This window comes from Notolepis coatsorum, assembly GCF_963971535.1.
Source record: "Notolepis coatsorum genome assembly, chromosome: 4".
NCBI classification, from domain to species: Eukaryota; Metazoa; Chordata; class Actinopteri; order Aulopiformes; family Paralepididae; genus Notolepis; species Notolepis coatsorum.
This window is the reverse complement of record NC_140168.1, coordinates 67,356,601-67,378,432: the sequence shown is the minus strand read 5'-3', so window position 1 is coordinate 67,378,432 and position 21,832 is coordinate 67,356,601. Positions and strand designations below refer to the sequence as shown.

Here is a 21,832-nt window from a genome sequence, read left to right as displayed (position 1 = left end):
GTGAGAGAGAGATAAAATGTGGGAAAGAGAGTGTACGCGTGAGACAGAAAGTCAGACATTCATACACACACACAGATGACAGACAGACGTCCTTACAGTCAGAGACAGACAAGTATATGACATACATACTGTACATACAGACAGACAGACAGAGATAGAGAGACACTCACCCACACACATACATTTAAACAGACAGAAAGAGGGAACCAATGCTCCTAACTTGGCCACAGGGAACTACCTCACCCTGGGCCCCTAAGGGTACATACATAGATTTAACGAGGGACAAACGACAGGGGGGGAAGAGAGTGCCATGCGGACCCCCCCCCCCCCCCCCTGGCACGAACACGCACGTGCACACACGCCTTCTCCAAACATTTCCAGCCAGGCTCGAGTCCAACCTCAAGATTACTCTAGTTTTCTTCATCTCACATGATGCTCCTGACCGCAGACAAAATCATAATTAGCTCTGAAAGCATCTGTTAGGGTTGTCATTTTTTAACAGGGCTCTGAGGGGGGGGGGGGGGGGGGGGGGGTAATTACGAGCCTCCTACCTTCACCCGCTCCCTCCTTCCCTTTGTCCCACGGACTGGAGGTAGAACAATGAGGACCATATTCTGAATAGCTGCTCAATCGATTGGGGTTTAGAGACCGACTTCTATGCCAGACAATATCTGTGTTGGGGAGGGGGGGGGGGGGGGGGGGGGGGGCTTTAATATAAAAGGGGGGTCCTAAAAAAACAACAGACAAAGGCAGACGTCTCCGGCACGACAAAATAAATTGGCAAAGGAAAATAAAAGATATGAAATCATCTGGGATGTGACACGTGTCTAATAGGTTAAGCTAATATTTCATTACATTTTAATTACATTGCATCTTATTATGTATCTTTTCAACTATTTTATATGACCTCCTTGAATCCGTGGAATTTTCTTTGCAAAGAAACCAGTGAAACATCTAATTTTTATTATTTATTTCCTGCGACCAGGCCGTTTTTGGTACATATTGTGATTTTGATAAAAATTGTATTAACCGACGAAGGCCCTCAGACCAACAGTCTAGTACAAAGTCTGGCAAGTATGACCCCATCCCTTCAAGTCACAAATGCTTGAAATCTTCCATCCTGCATCTTTAAAAAGGGATATTTCACTTTAGTAGAAGTGTCAGCAGTTGAATACGAATATCTAAGGTCATCAACAATAAAGTGAGTGATCACTGCTGCGCCCCGTCAACACCACCATTCCTCTCCGGTGTCCGTCAAGTCACTTTCATTCATTTCGACAACTAGTCTAAATATCGTACTTCTGAAGTGTAAACAAACTGCTGCTGTGCAGACTTCAATATTTAGACAATTCTGAGTCAAAGGCACATGTTTGTTTTGGCATTTGATGTGTCTTTATAGATGTATTACCTTATAATATAAAAAATAAAAGCAGATCTGGTCAATTTGTTGTAGGTATATGCCTTGGGCTGTAATAGTTACTTGTTACTATGATGATGATGATGATGATGATGATAGAAATGAGACTGCGGAAACTAGACGCGTTCTACTAAAGTGAAATATCCCTTTAAGAAATGTCTCTTTGGTGGCGGCTGGGTGGCGCAGCGGTCTAAGCACTAGTCACCAACACGCGAGACACCGGTATCGAATCCGGCTGTCAGCGTTGCCTCCGGCTTGGGCCGGCCGTTATACTGACTCAATTGGCAGAGACAGCGACTCCTACAGGTCGGTCAGGGCGCCTGCACAGCAAGGACAGGAGATGGCGGCGGCAGTGTGAGCCTGCCACACGTTACACCTCACCAATGAGAGTCCGCGCTGGCAGGTGAAAAGAAGTGGCTGGCTGACTCCGCATGTATCGGAGGGGACATGCGATAGATTCTTCAACCCTCCCTATGACCGACCAGTGGGGGGCACATGCGAGCAACAATCAAGACAGGGGAGGGGGGAATTGGCACGACTAAATTGGGATGGGAGAAAAAACTGAAAAAGGAGAAAAAGTGGATAAAAAAAAAAGAAATGTCTCTTTGAAGCTGGACTTGTGAAGCCAGCGTAACCAGGACCTGTACAACCAGTCCTCTTCCAGGTTCACTGGCTCAGAGCCGTGGGTTTATGGAGGCAGAGAGGGAAGCGCCGTGGCCTCCCTGAACCCAGGATAGAAGCACTGTGCTGGGAGAGAGAGCAGAGGACAGGGAGCCTGAGGGCATGGAGGTAAACAGCCACACACACACCCCCCCCCTGGGAATGAGAGTTATGTTAGGCCATGGTTAGACTAGTGTTTTTGTGGCTCGTTTTTATACGTTTTTGAATACGTTTGATGTCCCTATTACACAGAAATGCGTTTTTTGGCGTTTTTTTGTGGATACGGCTGAAACGCTAAATTGTGTTTGCGTTTTGGAGAACCCCTAAAAAACGCGCCGACAACAGCCGTGTAGTCTGCACGGAGCCGTTGTTGCGAAAACGCCCATGCGCAGTAGATACCATCTGCGTGCCCTCCGGTGACAACAGAGAGCTCCCAGCTCTGTGTCCCTGTGTCCCAAATAGCTGCAGCTACCATGTGTTGTCAAGTTATTCTTATAAGGACCCCAGTCCAGGCTACAACAGTCTGCATTCCCTTAACAATTGTTTGTATTGAGCCGTATTGTATTGTACCCATTATGCAATATGTTAAATAAAGTTTACATCCATTCATTCTGCTAGCATTACCACTGGCTAACATGAGCTAGCATTAGCTATCAGACCCTGTTAGCTCAAAGCTCCTCTTTCAACTTAACAAGCATTAAACAAAAAGGCCCAGTCATCTATTCACCTTTGTTTAATACACACAGCGTTGTCTCTAATGTTATCTAACTATTGATAGCTCCCGATATCGTTGAAATTGCCTTCATGTTCACCACCTACTGCCACCTACTGCTTTGGCAGTGTACTACATCAGTGTGCTCAGGTGACAAAAACGAAAGTGTGACTCGAGGCTGCGACGTCGCGGCGAAACGCATATGACAATGAAACGAAAATGAAACGAAAGGTGTAACCGCCGCCTAAGAGACAGTGGGGATACTCATTGACTGACTAACCTGTTTTTGCCTGATCTATGTCAGAATGCATATCCTTCATATGTGTGTGTGTGTTCCTTGAAGTTTGTATTTGTGTCTTCATTCTTAATACGTATAGCCTATCTGACCAGCATGTAGGCTACCAGTAATACTAACACATTAAATAAAACAAGGTAGGTATATATTTTACATATTTTTTATTAAATTGTCCTGTTTACATGAGATAAGAATGCACACACATGTATTCATCAGAGTTATTCAAATAAATATAATTCAAATTGTATTAAACTGTAGCCTACTGGTAGGCATAATTCATAATCAACGCTTGCTCAGTCTTGACTTAGCCTCCTGTTGAAACCCAACATTAACACAACTGTCTTTTAAAGGCTGCAACAAGCTCAGTGTCATTTGTGGCAAAAAAAACACTGCCTTATACAGTAATTATGATGGAATAATCAAGGTGTAATCTTTCCAAGGTGTAATGTGAAGGTAAATAAGAGACGTGGGGGTAGTTTTACACGTGTTTATGAATGTACTTGAATCTCGCTCTTCACAAGCTCCACACTGTATGGATGTATCTGGTCCATCCATGAGGGAGGACAGACTCTCTTGAGAAATTTTTTAGGAAGAAAGAGACCAGCTGGATGTCCTTCAGCAGCGTTCACTCCCAGTCACTCCCACTGTATATTATCCACTGATATAAAACTAGTCATAGTGTAGAGTGCATCGGCAGAGGTCAGTGAAAGTGCCAGGCTGTTTTTTTCCCCCGCTCTCTCTCTCTCTCTCTCTCTCTCTCTGAGGCCCACAGATAAACACCACGCTACGTTGGAGCTCTCTCTCCCCTCTGTATATGTGTGTGAGAGCGAGAGAGAGAGAGAGAGAGAGAGAGCGAGAGCGAGAGCGAGAGCGAGAGAGAGAGAGAGAGCAGTGAGACGTGCATAACTCTCAGTTAGTGTATTTGTGTATCTGTGTGCACGTGTGTGTGTGTGTGTGTGTGCGTAAGTATGAGAGGAGGCAGTGATACAAATAAAGTATGTCAGCTCTAGTGAGTGGTGTGTGTGTGTGCGTATGTATGTGCGCAAATCAAAGTGTCCCAATCAGTGTGTGTGCATGCATAACCCCCCCCCCACACACACACACACAGTAGGCTGCCATCTTGTTGCGAGTGTGTCCCGTTACTCCCACGTTGCATCAGAAGGTATCCAGCCTCTGTCTCAGGAGAGATTAAAAATAGCTCCTTTTACTTGTGTTTTTTCCCCCTCTGGTATAACGATGGCAACAACAGCGATAGCAGCCAAGTCATTATCATGTAAGGAGTCCCGCAGGAACGAGACACATCACCCAGGCCGAGCTGGGATTGGACGGGGAGAGTCCATAGCAACACAGGGCGCAGGGGCGGGACTTAAAGGACTAGTTCAGATTTTACTGATCGGTAGAGTCCTTCCTCAGCACAACCCACGCTGTTCCTCATAATAGCTCTGGATAGTTAACCACAAACCAATGCAATGTCAATGGGGTCGAGCTTCCGTCTGTATGAGCTGACCGAGGCTCACTGAACTCTACTCCAGGGCAGTGCACACAAAGAGCCTCAGTCAGCTTGTACAGACAGGAGCTCGACCCCATTGACTTTTGCATTTGGTTAAAAGGACATGCTGAAGATTATGGGAAACTCGCTTACCGTCTTCTCCAGAGTCAGACGAGAAGATAAGATACCAATTTCCTCTCTGTGAGTTCAGTAGAAAGCGATCCGGCTGCAGGCTAGCCTAGCGCAGCGCAAATAATTGGAAGCGGATAGGGACCACTAGCCTAGCTTAAAACTCCGGGAGAGGCGTTTCTGGGCAGCAGTTGGCTAGCTGGTCCGGATATGCTTCCATTCATTTGTGTTAGCCGCAAACCTTTCTACTGAACGCACAGAGGGGACATTGGTATCCATCTTCTGACCTCGTCTGACTCTGGAGAAGACGGTAAGTGCATTTCCCCACAATGCTGGCGTGTTCCTTTAACTATCAAGTATGGAAATGGGGATGGATTTCCAAAAATCCAAACTATCCCTTTAACTGTGGTTTCACAAGAGCGCCCGACGTCCTGCTTTCACAATAAACGTTCTTCTATCCGTCACCGCTTCTTAGCTGCTGCTTTGTCGTCTTAATTCCTCCCCGCGTTTTAAAAAGCCTTTTATGTAGCTGTCAGGGTGGCGAGACGGATGGCAGGGTTCGGGCGGACGTGTAATGTTTGCCAGATAAGATAACCAAACATTACCGTCCGGAGAGCGTTTTAACTTCTCCCCCCCTGAACGTTTGACCTCGAATATCTCCCAGGAAAAGAAACAAAAGGAAGGAGAAAGAAAAATGCCATCGATCAGGAGTTTTGTGGCGATGAACCTTCGATAAACTGCTTTCAAAAGACATGTAGAGAAACATGGGAGTCCAAACCTTTAAAGAGATGAAAGAGCTACGTAGACTTGGTTTAGTCACACGTACACACCCACACAAAAAGTGCACTGTTGACTTTGTGTTTGTTTGTTTTAATGTACTTTTTCTATTCAAGGGTAGTGCTTGAAGGTTGAATTTGTGCATGTGTTATTTGTGCCTACCCCCCCCCCCCCCCCTCTGAGGACCACAATGGAAATAAACCGTAAGGTTTTATTGTGTATCAAGCCTCAACGGGTTTAAATTATATGTGATGGCTGTACATTTTGTGTACCAGTATTGTATGTGATTTTATATTGTCTAATAAATTCAATCAATAAAAATGGGATCTCTCTCTATTAGAGCCATATGAAATCCGCGTTCACGGAATCGCGGACGGAATTGCGGAATTAACCAATAAAAATGGAATCAACTGCAAAACGTGGAATATTGCAGAATTTGGCCTAATCTGGACTGAAATTTCGTTTTTGGGTGGAACGTTTGGTGCACACGCGACCGGGGAGGCGGGGACTCTACAGCGTGTTACACACAACACAGCCGCGGTGCTCAAGCGTCTCGCTGCTTCGGTGTTAACATAGTCAAGAAGCTAAACAATTCCACAATAAGCCCTCAATTCAGAGCAGAACAGTATCCTAATGACTTTTATGCCTCCGGTGATAAGGTGTTTTGCTAATTCTGTCAACGTTCCGTGGACTGGACCCGCAAAAACACTTGCGACACTATTGTGATTAAATAGCTATAACGTTAGGACGTTTAGCTTCTAGCTAAATCTAGTGCACCCATCAATTTGTTTAATGCAAACGATTGTCATTATACACTGCCCTTTATAAACTAAATACACTTAAACAGCTATGTAACGTTATAGGACTATCTATGGAAATGATAGCTTCTAGAAGTTCTAGCTAAATCTGGTGCACCCATTTGTTTAATGCAAACGATTGTCATTATACACTGCCCTTTATAATCTAAATAAACTTAAATAGCTATGAAACGTTACAGTACATAGGACTATAGATGGAAATGATAGCTTCTTGCTAAATCTAGTGCACCCATCCATTTGTTTAATGCAAACCATTGCCATTATACACTGTCCTTTATAAACGAAATAAACTAAACTAAAGGTGCCTAAATTATGCATTACTATATTTCATCACAATATAATAGATATAGCTAGGTTACTGACATTGTCATTGTGATAATGTCAGTAGTAGCTAGCTGTATCTATTGTTTACACTTGAAATATGTATTTTTATTTTGTCACAATATTAATTGAAAAATATTGTGTAAAATTGAACTGTATTTCTGAGTTGCAGCACTTAAAAACATTAAATGGACTGTTATATCTTATTCAATTGTGGACATTTATTCATTCCCACTTATTAGACACTATTTCTGATGGTAAAATGAGCATAAAAGGCAAAATACAGAATTCTGAAATATTAAAACAAAAAAAATGGAATTTGGAAAAAAATAAAATGGAATTTGGAAAATAATAAAACGGATTTCATATGGCTCTACTCTCTATCTCTCTCAGCCCGAGTTGTTTGCGCGCACACACACACACACACACACACACACACTGGGCTATAGGGCTGTGCTGACATTCTTCCGTGCCCCTCTCCCAGTAGGGTTCCTCCATGCAGGGTCAGAGGAGACAAAGGCCAGACAGCAGAAACCTCTGTAGGAAAATGCCATCCATACAGCCGGAGCGCCGCGCACACGCACGGTTCTATAAATACAGCGGTCAAGCAGTGAGCGACAGTGGGGAAGATCCTTAGCTTAGCTAACCCTAAGATTAGCGCCAGCAGCTCCGCTGGGGTCCAGGGGCTCTCAAAACACTGTCCGGAGGTCAACTATCCAGGCCCCACACCTAAGGTTAACCAAAGGAAAATAAACTGTCCCCAGATCAGTGTCAGTATAGATAACCTCACCTCACACAACCTCAACGTAGAACGAGGCAGACATGTTGCTAGCCAACGTTCCACACGTGAACCTGTACGCACATAAAACGAAGCACTTTATGTCATTCTCTCTAGAGCATTAGTAGCGAAGACTTTCCTATTTCCACTGTACATGGTTCCAATATTGAGAGTTACATAAATACCTTGGTATCTGGATAGATATGCCAAATTCATGTTAAAATATCATACACTGTAGACAATCTTGTTGACAAATTATGACTAACTTTCCATTCCCATGCTGTGTAGGAAAAGCTGTTTTTCTCTCGGTTATGGATTATTTATGGTGATGTGATTTATAGGCATTCCTCTGCCTCTACTCTTGAGCCCTTGGATGCTGTTCATCATTCTGCTCTTAGGTTTATTACTGGGGATGTTTAAAGCACTCATCGCATCCTGTATGGACACTTTTGATGGTCTTCTCTGTCTGAGAGACGTGATGTCTAATACGTATTTGAGGCCTATAAAGGCCCTTATTGAAAAATTGGCATCTTACATCATATCACAGTCTAATGACTGGCCTTCGCTGCAGGTCCCTTGAGTTTGTATCGAGTTGAAAGATCTGCCTTTAGTTTCTTTGCTCCAACCACTTGGGACTCTCTACAAGATACCCAAGAAACCAAGAACTCGGTAACCCTTTGAAATGTTAAAACTATGATTTTAAACGATTGTGTTTGTTTGTACCGGTTTTAATTTATTGTATTTTGTATATTATTATTATTATTATAACTGTTTTGATACTTGTTTTAATTCACTACATGTCTCGTGTATGTATGTGACTAATAAATCTCTTGAAGTGATTGTATTTTGTATCTTTTATTAACCGTTTTGATATACTTGTTTTAATTGATTGTATTTTGTATCTTTTATTAACTGTTTTGATACTGGTTTTAATTGATTTTGTATCTTTTATTAACTGTTTTGATATACTTATTTTAATTGATTGTATTTTGTATATTTTATTAACTGTTTTGATACTTGTTTTAATTGATTGTATTTTGTATCTTTTATTAACCGTTTAGATATACTTGTCTTAATTCATTGTATTTTGTATCTTTTATTAACCGTTTTGATATACTTGTTTTAATTGATTGATGTTGTCTCACCATCATTGTAAATGAGGGCCTGCCCTCAGATGATTTCCAGGTTAAATGAAGGCGATACTAATAACAAGTTGGCTAGCTTTAGCTTCATAGCAACTCAACCAGGTTGTCATGGAGACGCGAGGGGACAGGTTGTCATGGAGACACGAGGGGACAGCTTGGCACTCAGGACAACACAGTGTCCTAATGGTTAGAGTTAGAGACACCGTCCCATCTGTCTTGTAACTAGAGGGTAAAAAGGTTCAATCCCTGTGACGATCAGTGTCCTTGAGCAAGGTACTGAGCCAGGGGGATTGCAAATGGCTGACCCTGTGCTCTGAGCCCTCTCATGAAACATCTACATGTATGTGTGTCTCAGAGGGAGATATTAATGTCTACATGTATGTGTGTCTCAGAGGGAGATATTAATGTCTACATGTATGTGTGTCTCAGAGGGAGATATTAATGTCTACATGTATGTGTGTCTCAGAGGGAGATGTTAATGTCTACATGTATGTGTGTCTCAGAAGGAGATATTAATGTCTACATGTATGTGTGTCTCAGAGGGAGATATTAATGTCTACATGTATGTGTGTCTCGGAGGGAGATAATGTCTACATGTATGTGTGTCTCAGAGGGAGATATTAATGTCTACATGTATGTGTGTCTCAGAGGGAGATATTAATGTCTACATGTATGTGTGTCTCAGAGGGAGATATTAATGTCTACATGTATGTGTGTCTCAGAGGGAGATATTAATGTCTACATGTATGTGTGTCTCGGAGGGAGATAATGTCTACATGTATGTGTGTCTCAGAGAGAGATATTAATGTCTACATGTATGTGTGTCTCAGAGGGAGATATTAATGTCTACATGTATGTGTGTCTCAGAGGGAGATAATGTCTACGTGTATGTGTGTCTCAGAGGGAGATATTAATGTCTACATGTATGTGTGTCTCAGAGGGAGATATTAATGTCTACATGTATGTGTGTCTCAGAGGGAGATATTAATGTCTACATGTATGTGTGTCTCAGAGGGAGATATTAATGTCTACATGTATGTGTGTCTCAGAGGGAGATAATGTCTACATGTATGTGTGTCTCAGAGGGAGATGTTAATGTCTACATGTATGTGTGTCTCAGAGGGAGATATTAATGTCTACATGTATGTGTATCTCAGAGAGAGATGTTAATGTCTACATGTATGTGTGTCTCAGAGGGAGATGTTAATGTCTACATGTATGTGTGTCTCAGAGGGAGATGTTAATGTCTACATGTATGTGTGTCTCAGAGGGAGATGTTAATGTCTACATGTATGCGTGTCTCAGAGGGAGATGTTAATGTCTACATGTATGTGTGTCTCAGAGGGAGATATTAATGTCTACATGTATGTGTGTCTCAGAGGGAGATATTAATGTCTACATGTATGTGTGTCTCAGAGGGAGATATTAATGTCTACATGTATGTGTGTCTCAGAGGGAGATAATGTCTACATGTATGTGTGTCTCAGAGGGAGATGTTAATGTCTACATGTATGTGTGTCTCAGAGGGAGATGTTAATGTCTACATGTATGTGTGTCTCAGAGGGAGATGTTAATGTCTACATGTACAGTATGTGTGTCTCAGAGGGAGATGTTAATGTCTACATGTATGTGTGTCTCAGAGGGAGATGTTAATGTCTACATGTACAGTATGTGTGTCTCAGAGGGAGATGTTAATGTCTACATGTATGTGTGTCTCAGAGGGAGATGTTAATGTCTACATGTACAGTATGTGTGTCTCAGAGGGAGATGTTAATGTCTACATGTACATTATGTGTGTCTCAGAGGGAGATGCCAAGAAATGAATGCTTGATTAGTGTGCAATGTTGTGATCTGAGTACTCCACAAACAGCACAACTGAACAAAGCTAATGACTGGTGACATTTTCAAAGCAAATCATTTCGTCATGAGCATTATGTGACGACTGAACCAAATGTGTGTTGGCTTTTAGCAATTCACTCAACTCATGTGCTCTTGAACGTGCTCCCACTGGATTTAAAAATGACATTCCATAATGGGAGCGATTCTCACAAGGATAGAAAACGTATAGCTGTCTGCAGCTCCCCACAGGTTCAGATCTAAATGTGCCTGCGCTAAGTCTTTAGCCTACTTTACAGAGAGGGGGGGTGCAGAGGTTAATAGTGATAACAGGCAAATTAGTCTGAAGAGAGGAACCTTTGTCTAATTCTGGTTGCTGGGTGGGATTATGGGATGGATCCTATCACATATAGGAGAGTTTAAAATAAATGCAGCCGTGCAAAAGTTACGGTCAAGGTCGTAGGAAAGAGCTTTCATTGTTCAGAAGAGCTTAATCGGTTCCGTCTTGATTCTCCGTCTCTCTGTCTCGATATGTCTGTCCCTCTTGTTGAGTGGAGACAGGTGATGGTGCTGAGGGGGTACACTCTGTTTTATAGGGATAACCCCCCCATGTACTAGATCGCCACACTCCCACATATGTGTCCAAGCATATACTGTATTTGAGTGTCATAATTCAGAATACATTCTTTTTAATTACCGTACAGTATATGAAAGTAAAGTACTCAAAGCTTCAAAATAAAACATGTTGGGAATTGAGCAAATATCTTGCCAGTGGTGGCTTATTAATCATAAGACATTCAGTAAAAGCTCATTCTGATTATGAGGCTTTAAAAGTTCCTGGAGCTGTTAAGGGAGATTACTTACAGCATACAGAACTACTGATCCCACAATGCAAAGTGACCTTGGAGGACCATTGAGAAGGACTGAAGGATTACCTGGGATGGGATGTGTGTGTGTGTGTGTGTGTGTGGGGGGGGGGGGGGTCACCTGAATACCCAGCTTAATGGAGTTCATTCGACCCATTGACATTAGGGCTGCTAGGTCAGTTTTGTCCAAAATGCTGTGAATTTAATCTTAGTATCATATATAAACATTTATAATAATTAATTGAATTTATATAGCTCTTTTCCAGACACTCAAAGCGCTTTACAATGTAGGGTGGAAATTGCCTCCTTCACCACCACTGGTAGCACCCAACCTTGGGCTACGCAGGCTCAATGGCTGCCATACTGTACCTCCTGCTCATCAACAACGAGGTAGTGGAGAAGGTCACTGAGTTCAAGTTCCTGGGTCTCAGTGTGAGTGAGACCCTGTCCTGGAGCACCAACACCGCCTCGGCCTCAGTGATCGGAAAAGCTCAGCAACGCCTATACTATCTAAGAAAGCTGAAGCAGGCTGGCCTGCCACGAAATCTCCTTGTCAACTTTTATCATTGTGCGGTTGAGTGTGCTGACCTACGGTGTGTCTGTGTGGTTCTCCAGCTGCACAAAGGCAGAGCAAGAGGCTCTACAGAGGGTGGTGAAGGCGGCAGGCAGGATCGTTGGGACTCCTCTACCAAACATCACCTCCGTCTTCACCTCCCGCTGCCTCCACCGCTCCAAATGCATCATCAAGGACCAGTCTCACCCAGCACACCACCTCTTTCAGCTCCTTCCCTCAGGGAGGAGATACCGGTCCATACATGCCAAGAGTTCAAGATTTAAGAACAGCTTTTTCCCCCAAGCAGTCAGACTGTTAAACGCTCATTGACTGTCCCCTCACGTGCACCATGCACTTACCTGGACTTGATAATCACTGATTACCACCCATCATGCACTTTATTATTTAAAATATTCTGTTATGTACAGTGTTATATGTGTTATGTGTTTATGTATGTATATATTGTACTACGGTCTGTGGGAGCTCCCCTGAAATTTCGTTGTATACTGTGCAATGACAATTAAAAGTCTATTCTATTCTATTCTATTCTATTCTATTCTATTCTATTCTATTCTATACACTGGCACCAGGCACACATCACACTACACAATGGCTGAACGACTCAGGAGACAAGGATCAGCCAATTAAGGGATGATTAGGTGGCCGTGATGTCAGAGACCTAGACCTGATTGGGAATTTGGCCAGGAACGTATACTGATACAACAAGTTTGAGAAGGGAACATCTTTAGGTAAGAGTACAGGCAAACCGCTGTTAAAACAGTGCACCTCGCACACTGACATGGTTAAGTTAAGTTGTACCTTCATTAATCCCCTCGGGGGGATACGTCCTCTGCGTTTGACCCACCCTAACTACTTCAGGAGCAGTGGGCCAGCCACACAGCGCGGCGCCCGGGGACCGACTCCAGTGGTGATGCCAGTAGCTTGGTCAAGGGCAGCGGCAGGAAACTTGGCATCCACGTCTTTGATCTGCTCTGATTAACAATCTACCTTCCTTGTACCCATTGTTACAGCCTTACAGTAAGTACTTGTTGTGATACAGAGCTGAACAAAGGCTTTATTTCCTAATCATTTAGATTTTTGACACTTGTATTGTCTCTTTTGGATAATCCCTCGACCACAATCATTTTAGCCTTGCAGCCTGGAACTAGATAATTGTGGCTTTTGCAACCCTAGCCCTATTAGCTACGTACCAGTAGTGTTGTCGATTGGAAGAATCCTTTTCTCAGCATAATCCATATTGTTCCTAGCGTTGGCTATTTAGCAACAAACCAATGCAAAGTCAAAGTCATTGCTTGTACAGACAGGAGCTCGACCCCATTGACCATGCATTGGTTTGTAGCCAACTTTCTGGAGCTAGTATGAGGAATAGTATGGATTGTCCTGAGAAAAGTACCAACATCGTCGTCATTGGTAAGTAGCACATAGGGCTAGGGTTCCAAATATCACAACTATCCCTTTAATACTCGTAAATCTACAGTAAAACTCTGGGAACTGTAACTTGTCTTCTAATGTCTCTTCTCTATGTATTACCCTTTGCTCACTAATGACTTGAGTGGAATTCGAAATTTGTTGAAGGTGTTGATCTCAGGGGAAAATAGAAAATTAATAAAATGTTGTTCTGTATTGTCGTTTGCATTGTGGATCTGCGATGTGTTGTTTAGTACAATGTAAACAGTGTGGCAGATTTGATGAATATCAATGACTCACAATGACAAACTGGCCATTTGAAAGAGAGACATTGAGGTTTGTAAATGATTTACAGAAAGCACAGGACCTGAGGAAGAGACTACTGTACCTTTAAAGGTGTAGTGTGTTCATATTCCTCCTGTATCTATGTTCCACTGAAATGCTGATGTCTGACCAACATAGGTGGAAGCTGTTTATTATGGATCATTATTACCTAGTGTTCTAAGTATCCCATACATGATTGTTATGTGTGATGGGCCGCAATGTGGCATGACACTTAAATAACATATTAATGAATCCATTAAATTAACATGAACAATATTGACCTTTCCTTAGCTTGACCAAAACCTGCACTTGGTATTTCATATTTCCATTATAACATATAACAAACGCAACCAACCTTGATTCCCTCCCTCAAAACACACACAAAGTAGGTACACTAACCCCTTAACTTATCCTCGAGGTCGCTAACCCTAGCCTTAACCAAAACCTTCACCGCTAACCTTAACTATTAACCTAAATTCTAACCATTGCCACTAACCCTGAAATTAGCTTTACCCCTTTATCCGCTAAAATGTCCTCGCTACCCAAAATGTCCCCATTAGAAAGGTGTGTTATCTGAAGTTGTTCCTCACAAGCATAGCTGTACACACGCGCGCGCACACAGGAAACTAGATTGTGCTTCATCACAGTGTTAAATATATCTGCTTTTTGCTCCAGGTCTTTTGGAGACCAGATGTGAAAACACACAATTTTCTTTCCTACTATAAACAAGGCCTGTCTCGACCTGCAGCAGCTCTCTGGCATTGTGTGTGTGCGTGTGTTCTGGCAGTGTCTAGCCTGTTCTAGCTGGCCCGTGTTAGTGTTGGCTGACCAGCAGGGCTTAGATCATAACTATACTAATGCTCGGGCGGCTACGTGGCGTAGTGGGCAAGGCACTCGCCACGAAATGCTGGAGACGCTGGGCTTGCCTGTTCGAGCCCAGCGCTCCACATTTGCTTTCAGTTTAGCTGGTCGTCCGTACTAATACACATTGGCCGTATTAGGGGGTGGGAAACTGATGGGTGGGGATCGGGCGTTGTGGACAGCGACTCCTACAGGTCGGTTGGTGCGCCTGCGCAGTAGAATCAGGAAGTGTCGGGGGCAGCGTGAGCCTCCCACGCGTTACTCCTCGCCACTGAGAGATCGAGCTGCACAGGTGAAAAGATGCGACTGCTGTTACCTCAAGTACCGGAGGGGACTTGTGCTATGTATGACTTAGTCCACATTGCAGCCGGCTTGTGGGAGGCAAGAAACAGCGTCCGTGACAGGGGAGGGTTGAATTGGATGATACGAAATTGGGATGGGAGAAAATATAGAAAATGGGAGAAAAAGTGGATTTAAAAAAAGAAAAAAAAAAAAAAAAACTATACTAATGCTCCACATCGGTGAGAGAGAGTAGGGGGGGGGGGGGGGGGGGGGGGGGGCTAGCCTCATCTGGCAAAGGTAGTGTGTGTGTGTGTAGGTTGATGAACACACGGATAGTTATTGAGAGCTGGGAGAGAGACACGCAGCTAATTCACTACAATCATAGCCTTGGGAAGGTCTATTATTCTGTGTGTGTGTGTGTGTGTGTGTGTGTGTGTGTGTGTGTGTGTGTGTGTGTGTGTGTGTGTGTGTGTGTGTGTGTGTGTGTGCGTGTGCGCGCGTACTGCGTTCCCTTCAGTCTTGAAACGGTAACATTATGTCTACACACACACACACACACCTCCTAAATTGATGGTCCAATCAGCTCACAGCTGAGAAATGTGGCATTTGATTGGCCCATCATGCAATTGACTTCCTAGAGAGAGGAAACACCTGTGTATCCTTCGCTGGAAACACCCAGGAAATATCAGGAGATATATACTGTATATATTATTATATATATATAATATTCCGAAGCCGTTTCAACTCGTCTCCAAACATAATGTATATAATTCGTTGGCCACGTTAATCAAGAACACATTGAAGGACGGCGTGAAAGTGTTGGCATTGAACTACTAACCGTGGCAATGTCAGTACGACCGCCTATTCATCCTGTACTGATATATGGGACCAGTATCAGACAGCACGCACCATGATGCCACCAACATATTGCTGTTTCAGGCAAAAAACCGCGACCTCCAAAACGGGTTTGAAGTTTCAGGGATTATGAGAAACGACCTCACGGTCATATTGACACAGATGTCGTTTTAAAAAGGTCTGCATTGGATTTTAAAACTTTATTTTTTAGCGTTTATCGCTTTCCTGGTCAAGCATGACCGACAGTTGCAGGGTGAAACGGGAGAGAGAGCAGGGGGAGACATTCGGCAAATGACGGCGGGTCCGGGAATCGAACTCGGAGTCAACCAGATCCGTGACGCAGCACGGAGTCCCGCGCGAGCGCGGTAACATGGTGTGCTACTGGAGCACCCCCTGCATTGGATTTTAAATGGGTCTCACGTGTATTGGGGGAAAAAAACAGATGCGTTGTCAATAACTAAACACCTACCGGTGTGCTGAAAGAAATGACACAACCTGGCTTAAAACTGCGTTGCTATTAACACATGCGTTGTTTTCCCACATGCCTGCGTTGTAGGGGTGTAACGGTACACAGAAGCCACGGTTCGGTACGTACCTCAGTATTGGGGTCACGTTTCGGTACGAGTTCGGTACAACAGAAGACAAAAAAATTCGAATAATTATTATTAATATAACTTTTCATTTTGTAATTTTTTTTAATTTATATATTATATTTATGATAATTATTATAATTATTATTATTAAATAGAATAATTTTCTATAGGCTTGCCGTGGTAGTCAGTGATACTGGTGTCATTCTGTGTTCAGGCATCCACTTGCCTACTGCCCCTTTAACAACGTATCCTTGCTAAGTTTCAGTTTCACTTCTAGAGAGAATTTAACTTCACGACCAGACTGAACTAGAGAACAGATGACATATTACAACAATGGCAGAGGATTATTTGGAAATTTTAAACAGTGGAGCTCAGATGATCTGTCCGGAAAAGTATGTTTTTATTTTTTTTTGTGCCTGTGAGTCCAGCGGGGGAGAATGTTGATGTGTTTGTTGGCGCGTGTGTGTGTGTCGGTGACGCGTGTGTGTTTCTTTCCATTGGTTTCATTTGGTTAACGTTATTGGGCGAACAAGAAAACTAAAGAAAACTGTAAAATTGTAATGAGCCTGCAGCTGTTCCAATGTAAATGTGCCTTTCTCCGTGCACTTTCGCCCGCTCTGAACTGAAGTCGGGGACTCGTGTGCCGCGCGCTGTTCTCGCACGGAACCCGCGAGTGCCTGCATGTGCGACTCGTGTGTTTGCGCTGTGGGGCGTATTCGTCGTTGGTTGCACGTACCGCACCGTGACGGCCGTACCGTAAATCCGCGGGACGAATACATGTACCGTTACACCTCTACTGCATTGTGTTTAGTTTAGTTGTGTTTTTAAGAGTGCAGATCACCATGAAATTAGGGATGTTCGATATTGGCTTTTTTACCGATATCCGATATACCGATATTGTCCAACTCTTAATTTCCGATACCGATATATGCAGGGTTTCCCCCCCAAAAAACACAACATTATGCATACTTTTCACAATTAATAAAATAAGAATTTGTTCTTACTTGCTTGCCTGGGTAAATAAAGGTTAAATAAATGTAAACAAATAAAACATTTTAATGCCAATATCGGTAGGCCGATAATATCGGACATCCCTACACGAAACCCATTTGAAACCAATGTAGAACTTCCAAACACACAAGCGTAGGTAGGGTCCATGAACATAATGAGAACCACAGACAGCTGAGATACAGGTCTGCTTCACACAGCAGGTCCAGGTGTGTGGTGGCCAGCGTCCTACCTCTCAGACACAGGAACGTCAGGAAGTCCTCCGTCTTGGGCTTGCGTCGCGACAGGTCCTGCAGGGAGGAGGCCAGCGAGACAAGGGAGGAGGCCACGAGGGCGGAGGAGAGGGCAGACGAGGAGACGGCGGGGGAGGGGGGTGGGGGGGGCACGGTGGGCAGGCTGGCGCCCGCAGCAGCAGCCCCTACGCTGATGCCGCTGATGCCGCTGATGCTGCTGCCCGGGTCGGCCACCTTGATGGGCGTGGTGCTGGGGGAGTTGGGCTGCGACTGGGCAAACTTCCTCTGGGCCTGGAGCCGCGGTCTGAGAGAGAGAAAGAGCGAGAGAGAGAGAGAGAGAGATTAACTACACAAGTCATGATGTTTTAAACATATTTAAAATATATATCCCTGATGTACACAAACTATTGACTTCATACATCACAAATGACTATTATCTACATATTAACCATTACATATGAGCAGTCACATGAGAGAATCAATGGAAATCTACTACAATGCTGACTTTCATGTTTGTGACACACAAGTGGTAATCAATTCATACCATCACACCAACACACATTCACAGTGTAGCGAGCTACTCTCCATCTCATTCATTTTCATTCTCATTCTCTCTCTCTCTCTGGAGGCAGGCTTTGCTATGCAGGCCGTTTCTAATCCTGGCTCGGGGCTCAATCCTCCCACCAACACAGAGTCTTTCTCTCCCAGTGGTCTGAACACAGTGCTACAGTCTAGTCGTTAGCAAGGCTGCTACGGCCAACATGCACACACACGCGCACATACACAACACGCGCACACACACCACACACACACTGGATGGCAATTGTCTCACTGCATGTCCAGAGGAGAATAAAACAATGCCAAAATGTACGATGATTGTCCATCTATTGTGTATTGTGTGTGTGTGTGTGTATGTCCGTGCGTGGCTACCTTTTGATTGGTGCAGAGCACTGCTAAAGGTAATTAAGTTGTCCATTAGAGGCTGGCTGCACAGTAGCAGCTGACTACTGATAATAACCTGCTACACCCCATATTCTCTCTCTCTCTCTTTCACTCCCTGTCTCTCTCTTTCTCTCTGTATTCCACAGAGAACATTGAGTGATGGAGGGATGGATCATATTGGAGGACAGTGTGAAGACATTATCCACTGTGGTTTATCACACTCATACCCTACACGTGCACACACACACTTGACAAAATGTATCTAGCTCCACACACATTTAACACAATATAACCCTGCCACACACACACAGATAAACAAAGAAACAAATATACAATGCACACGCTACATATTTACACACAGGTCCACACACACAATCTCATTCCATTTAAAAAGGAAAAAGACAAGTACACACACACACACACACACACACACACCAGCACTAATCAATTAAGGTCACCGGCTGCTTCACATGCCTGCCCCCTCCCCGTTCATAACGCTCAAGGCCTCTGTGTGTTCGTGTGTGTGTCTATGGGAATGTGTGTATGTGTGTGTGTGTGTGCGTGCATGCATGTGTGTGCGTGTGCTTGTCTGTATCTTATTGAGCATCTTTACTGCAAGCGAGGAGGAAGCAGCAATAGAAACAATCGGATATCCTGGAGTTATTTCTCAATTTGCAGCGGAGACAGACTAAACGAGGGCTGAGTAGGGATCGTGCCTGCAGAACACCCACAATGCATTTGGCCCGGCAGCGGCGTCGCTGTTCCCATTACACTTCAATCATGGGGGACGACACCGTGTCATACACCCGTCCATTTACATGCTGCGTTGCGGCGGTGAGCTCCACACTGGAGACCTGGGCTGCAGAGCACACCTGGTTCAGGAAACTACAAACACCTGGTTCAGGAAACTACACACACCTGGTTCAGGAAACTATACACACCTGGTTCAGGAAACTACACACACCTGGTTCAGGAAACTACAAACACCTGGTTCAGGAAACTACACACACCTGGTTCAGGAAACTATACACACCTGGTTGAGGAAACTACACACACCTGGTTCAGGAAACTACAAACACCTGGTTCAGGAAACTACACACACCTGGTTCAGGAAACTACAAACACCTGGTTCAGGAAACTACACACACCTGGTTCAGGAAACTACAAACACCTGGTACAGGAAACTATACACACCTGGTTCAGGAAACTACAAACACCTGGTTCAGGAAACTACACACACCTGGTTCAGGAAACTACACACACCTGGTTCAGGAAACTACACACACCTGGTTCAGGAAACTATACACACCTGGTTCAGGAAACTACACACACATGGTTCAGGAAACTACAAACACCTGGTTCAGGAAACTACAAACACCTGGTTCAGGAAACTACACACACCTGGTTCAGGAAACTACACACACCTGACTACACACACCTGGTTCAGGAAACTACACACACCTGGTTCAGGAAACTACACACACAGGGAGCGAAATTTACTTTTTGACTCACCGGCCAGTGGCGGGTAGATGGGAAGAGTCTACCCGCCAAGCATATTTCTTACCTGCCAATTTTTTTTTGATTAAATATATATATATATAAATTTTATATACATTTTTTTTTAAATAAAATATATATTATATAATCATACTTGTAGTTGTATTATCTGCGAGACATCGCCACCACGCAATAAGTCAAAATGCTTGCTATCTGCAAACAGCTCCACTGTCTGTGTGTATACTTGAGTAGCCTCCAGCTCCAGCAAGGATTCTCCGGCCCTGCAGCTAGACCCTATATTCAGCTAGACCCTACATTCAGCATGCAAGGATTCTCCGGCGATGCAGCTGGACCCTATTTATAACGTTACGGGTCTTTTGTCAAATCACATTCAACATGCCCTCAGCTAGAATACGCATTCAATCAATGTTATAAGACATTGATATCAGGAGCTATCTGTAGCTACTGCTAGCCCGGTAGATAACGTTAAGACAATTTAGTTTACTGGGACAGATAGATCTAACGTGAGCTAGCTAAGCTAGCTAACGAGGGAACGGAGGTATTATGCACTCGAGTCGACTATTGCTGGAGCATTTGTTGATATCAGCAGCTATCAGTAGCTAGCCAGCTAGATACCGTTAGACAATGCCTCGTCATGTATTAAACTAAAAGTGAATGGTTGACTGGGTCATTGTTTAAACAGTAACGGTAGCTCATGGAGGTCCGCTCTTCTAGACTAGAGCAGACTGCCTGTGTTGACATGAGCACTGCGAGCAGAAGCCCTTAGCCAATAGTATCCTGTTGCAGGGCTGGGCGGATATGACTCGTTGCCACGTTTTTTTTCAAAATAAGAGTATCATACGAACCTAATTGTTGCTAACTGCCGGAGCCATCGATATTATGACTGGAGATGCGCTTGGGGCGGAAATGAGACCCGCAGATTTTCAAAATAAGAGTATCGTTATGAACTTGATTGATTACACGCCACACGGCGGGCAGCCCTCTAAGTGTCAAGCGCCAAAGGTAAAAACTGAGCGCCCCTGGCGGGCGGCAGGCTTTAGTTTCGGTCCCTGTACACACACCTGGTTCAGGAAACTACATACACCTGGTTCAGGAAACTATACACACCTGGTTCAGGAAACTACACACACCTGGTTCAGGAAACTACACACCTGGTTCAGGAAACTATACACACCTGGTTCAGGAAACTACACACACCTGGTTCAGTTAACTACACACACCTGGTTCAGGAAACTACAAACACCTGGTTCAGGAAACTATACACACCTGGTTCAGGAAACTACACACACCTGGTTCAGGAAACTACACACACCTGGTTCAGGAAAATACAAACACCTGGTGCAGGAAACTATACATACCTGGTTCAGGAAACTACAAACACCTGGTTCAGGAAACTACAAACACCTGGTTCAGGAAACTACACACACCTGGTTCAGGAAACTACACACACCTGGTTCAGGAAACTACACACACCTGGTTCAGGAAACTATACACAGGTTCAGGAAACTACACACACCTGGTTCAGGAAACTACACACACCTGGTTCAGGAAACTACACACACCTGGTTCAGGAAACTATACACACCTGGTTCAGGAAACTACACACACCTGGTTCAGGAAACTACAAACACAAGGTTCAAGAAACTACAAACACAAGGTTCAAGAAACTACAAACACAAGGTTCAAGAAACTACAAACACAAGGTTCAAGAAACTACAAACACAGGGTTCAGGAAACTACAAACACAAGGTTCAAGAAACTACAAACACAAGGTTCAAGAAACTACAAACACAAGGTTCAGGAAACTACAAACACAAGGTTCAGGAAACTACAAACACAAGGTTCAGGAAACTACAAACACAAGGTTCAGGAAACTACAAACACAAGGTTCAAGAAACTACAAACACAAGGTTCAATAAACTACAAACACAAGGTTCAATAAACTACAAACACAAGGTTCAAGAAACCATAAACACCTGGTTCAAGAAACTA

General features: G+C 43.8%; 1 protein-coding gene across 1 annotated transcript in view; it reads right to left on the bottom strand.

The window, feature by feature from the left end:
* Positions 1-21,832, bottom strand: part of jarid2b (jumonji and AT-rich interaction domain containing 2b) — a 303,218-nt gene that overhangs the window by 65,251 nt on the left and 216,135 nt on the right. Inside the window, exon 4 of the mRNA XM_084312574.1 lies at positions 17,380-17,684. Within this exon, the coding sequence (XP_084168700.1) occupies positions 17,380-17,684 (305 nt within the window). The remainder of the gene's footprint in view (positions 1-17,379; positions 17,685-21,832) is intronic.